Source organism: Perissodus microlepis, chromosome 6, assembly GCF_051167445.1.
Source record: "Perissodus microlepis isolate ML-2025 ecotype Zambia chromosome 6, ASM5116744v1, whole genome shotgun sequence".
In the NCBI taxonomy this organism is placed as follows: Eukaryota; Metazoa; Chordata; class Actinopteri; order Cichliformes; family Cichlidae; genus Perissodus; species Perissodus microlepis.
In genome coordinates this window covers 33690601-33694713 of record NC_140466.1, presented here as the reverse complement: position 1 = coordinate 33694713, position 4113 = coordinate 33690601, and the positions used below count along the sequence as shown (strand labels likewise).

The 4113-nt window shown below is 40.4% G+C and overlaps 1 protein-coding gene across 1 annotated transcript; it reads right to left on the bottom strand.

Annotated features, from left to right (window-relative positions):
- Nucleotides 1-1211: 1211 nt before the first annotated feature.
- LOC146386073 (uncharacterized) lies at nucleotides 1212-3563 on the bottom strand. Its single transcript, XM_084932096.1, has 4 exons — nucleotides 2581-3563; nucleotides 2316-2471; nucleotides 1809-1901; nucleotides 1212-1604 (listed from the first exon to the last, which is right to left on the bottom strand). The coding sequence occupies exons 1-4, from the start codon at nucleotides 3118-3120 to the stop codon at nucleotides 1263-1265; spliced, it is 1131 nt and encodes a 376-aa protein (XP_084788222.1). The 5' UTR covers nucleotides 3121-3563; the 3' UTR covers nucleotides 1212-1262.
- Nucleotides 3564-4113: the final 550 nt, after the last annotated feature.

Genomic DNA, 4113 nt, shown 5'->3' with positions numbered 1-4113 from the left:
AAGTCCCTGCATGACCGCGGGACAGACGGTCAGCAGAGTCTCCCTGAGCCTAGCATGGCTCTCAGTTAAATACCTTCTCCAGGAACAAAAGGCAGTACACAGCTGTTTCACACCTTAAGGTTCACACTCCCTTGCTACCTCCCAGAGTCCTTGAAGACACAAAAGACTCTTCCTGTGGAGTTGTCTGCTTCCCCCAACTTCCTTACTACACCCCCACCATTTGTCTTACTGTATGAGTGTGAGACATGTTAAAATCCAGTGGCACCAAGGCATCATACAATAAAATAATGTGATTAATACATAAGTAAAAGAAATTCCTATACATGCCCCTTCCTGATTTCTTATGTTTTAACATGTTTGTTACACTTACATGTTTCCAATTTCAAATGTTAACACAGATGTTCAGAGTAAATACAGATTGTAGTTTTTTAAATGATGATTTCATTTAGTTTGGGGAAACAGCTCTCCAACTTTACCTCATGTAGAAAAAGTAATTTCCTTCTAAACCTAATAAGTGGTTTTATCATCTAGCAAGAACTGCAATCGAGCATTTGCAATAACTGGTGATGAGTGTTTTACAGCGCTGTGGAGGAAATTTGGTCCTCTCTTCTTTGCAGAATTGTTTTCATTCGGCCACTTTGGAGGGTTTTCCAGCATAGGCTGAGTTTTTAAGGTCATGCACTGTAAGAAGTCATCTATAGAATTTACCCAATAAATCTGAGGGAACAATTTGCATTGACTTTTTTGTGGTAGATTTAGTTCAATATATTGTGTAAATAAAATAGCTTCAATAAAAAGCTATGAAATACTTAATTAAATTGGGTAAAATTTACCCCATATTTATGTATACATTCAATAGCTACTTACTCATTGAAATTAGGTAAAATTATCTCTTGTTTGCTAGTTGGTAATACCTGATAATTACTAATAAAATTTATTATCAGTTGATAAACATTACCTATTCATATCAGGTAAAATGTACCCCCCCCCCCAAAAAAAAAAAAAAAGATATTCAAATGGTTCATCATCTCAATGTTTTTATTCCATAAAAACACAGAATAAAGTGCAACACAACAGCTAATGCAGACAACACTTTCAAAGGCCACTTAGTCCATTTTAAAAGCCAAAAGCACAGAAACTCTACAAGGTTGTTTCTGTGCATGTACGTTATCAAACATATGTATAGATAGAACAGAACACTAACACCAACATTCAATAGTTTCTGTGCTTGCTGTCAGAAGAAAAATTACAGCTCCATCAAGCTATGTCTGGACAAAAGATCCTCTGGGAACAAGAGGGGAAATGTGTGTGCATTGCATAAGCTTATTTTTGAGGTCGTGGACCTTGTTCAGTAGTTTCGCCCCGTCAAGTTCCAAAAACAGTTTTTCAAAAGTGTCAAATGTGTTCTTCAGCTCCTTCGGATATTCGAGGTTGAGGGCATATATCAGTCCCATCAGCAGTACACATGCCTTTGTTCGGCTTCCACATCCCTCCATCACTTGGTTTCCCTCAATCACAATGAACACATCTGATGGATCCTCCTCAGCCATGATGTTGTGGATCACGATCACCTTCATCATATTGTCTGTGTAATCCTCACATTCCTACGTGTTAAAAAGAAAGAAAGAAAAAGCATACACATGTTTTATTTTATTTAAGATGCTTTTTCAATATATTTCAGTTGATCTAAAGAGGGGAGTGGAAAGAAGATGAATGGAGAAGGGGAGAACAGGGGATAGGAGAGGACAGGAGAGAAGAACATTAGGATCCCTTGAGTTAATAAGTAATCTGTTATCAATATGACAAACCTGGCAGTCATGAAAAAGATCTTCTTGTCTTTCCCCGAGGTAGCTAATGAGGCAGCAGATAAGGAGATCCCTTTTCTTCTCAATGCTCTGTGTCTGTAGGGAGATACAATTTAGTGAAAAGACTAAGTCGAGTGATTTACATACGTTAAGACTGAATTACTTAAAAACAAAAACATGGCTGATGCCTCTCTCCAGCTTTCAATAGGTGAGAGGCTGGGTACACCCTGGACAGTCAATCACAAGGCAACATAGAGACAGACAGGATAAACAACCATGCACGCACACACTCAAACCTAAGGTCAATTTGGAGAGACCAATTAACCTAACAGCCATGTTTTCTGACTGTGGGAGGAAGCCGGAGTACCCGGGGGAACCCACACATGCACAGGGAGAACATGCAAACTCCATGCATAAAGACCCTGGGCCAGGATTTGAACCCAGGACCTTCGTGCTACCCACTGCAGCCCTCCATAATTACATATTTGTGAAAAAAGTCAAATAACATACGTCATTCAAAGTGTCCAGCAGAGGTCTCATCTTGGAACCAGCAGCTCCTCCTTTGGCAGGCATAAGCTGCAAAAGACCTGGTGTGTACTCATCAAGTTTCAGCATGAATGTCTCCACCAAAGAAACTGTGGTGATGCGTCTGAACTCTTCGATGATCTAAGAAGTAAGGGGACAAAAAAAATGACATTTCAAATGACAGACCAGATCTCATAGTTATAACATGAATGTTTTTTGGTGGGAAGGAAAAGTTATCACACATACTCACCTGAGCCTCAGTGAATAATGCTGGCCACCTTTCTTTTAACTCACCCACAGAGGGGCAGAGGCTGACCACTTCAAGTCTTCGGCTAGAGAACGTTTTATTCATTTTGTCTGCAATTATCTTTGCGTTGTTTTTCTTTGTTATTTCATAAATTAATTCCAGCCTCTCTTTCTCCAGTGTCTCTTGGGTTTCTCCAGTAGGATGCGGAGGGAGATAATTAACCTCTGCTTTTTTTTTTGGCTTTTTTACATTCTTTGATGGCACTGCATCAGCTGGATGCTTCCTTTTTAAGGCATTAATTTCAATTTCCGGGTAAGAAAATTTTCGAGATCTTAGCTTGGCACGGTAATTGTGCATCTTGTTTTTTATACGCTGCCACCAGCCATATAAGCCGGCAAATGATCCTGGCTCCTTAAGACACGGAAACTTTGAAACCAAGGCTTCAGCCACTGAGAGGATCTGCTGATTGGTTGGGTAAGCAGTGTACGAAAAAATTACTTTTGCAAGGTCTTGCATTCTTGCTGATTTAACACTGGCATCCATGAAAGGTCTTCCAGTGTTGCGATATGAGTTGTTTGCCTCAGCGAGGATTAGTTGTATGTCTCGGGAAAACTCCGGTACTTGAAATGGCACTGGCCACGCAGCAGGGCGACATGAATCAGGGAGAATGATGGTGTCACTGGAACTTGACGATGCGCAGTCGGACACCTGTGAGGGTGCATCATGATTGGCAGGGCAGATGTCCGTTTCAGTAGTACTTGCAGGATGGGTGCTCACTGAAGTCGAAGAGTTCAATGCAGACGATGATCCTGATTCACATACTGGTTGTAAGTCAAGGGTGATTACTGGCTCTTTAAGGATGACTTTAACAGTGGCCTTGTCATACAAGTCAGCAGTCGAGATGACACTGAAAAACTGATTGTCAAAGTCTTTGTCTTGGTATAGCAGTCCAAATTCCCCATGCAACTGGGAAGTTTCAGTAATTATGGAAACAAGATCTTCCACTGTATGACCTCTCCTCTAAGAAGGTACATGTAATGTCTACAGTGATTAGACATACTTAATAAAACAGTGTGGGGCACAGAGTATTGTTGTGCATCAGTGTGGAACATGTCAGTAACACTGAGGGTTACACACACTTTGCCAGGTACACCTGTTCACCTGCTCGGTAAACACAAATATCTAGTGAACCAATCAGACCTCAGCAAATTAAAGTATTTAAGCATACAGACATGTTCATGATGACCTGCTGAAGGTCAAAGCAAGTATCAGAATGGGGGAAAGAGACTGCGTGGTTGTTGGTGCCAGATGGGCTGGTCTGAGTATTTCAGAAACTGCTCATCCAATGAGCTCACAAAATTACCTCTACAGTTTACAGACTGTAGTGGCAATCCAACCAGCAAAAGGCCACCTGAGGGAATTTGAAGTATTTCCAACTCATCCTGGTGATGAGGTCAAATACAACCAGTACTTTTAACATTTTATCAATTATTTACCAAATTAAAAAACAACTTGTGGTAACTTATTTTTAATTTT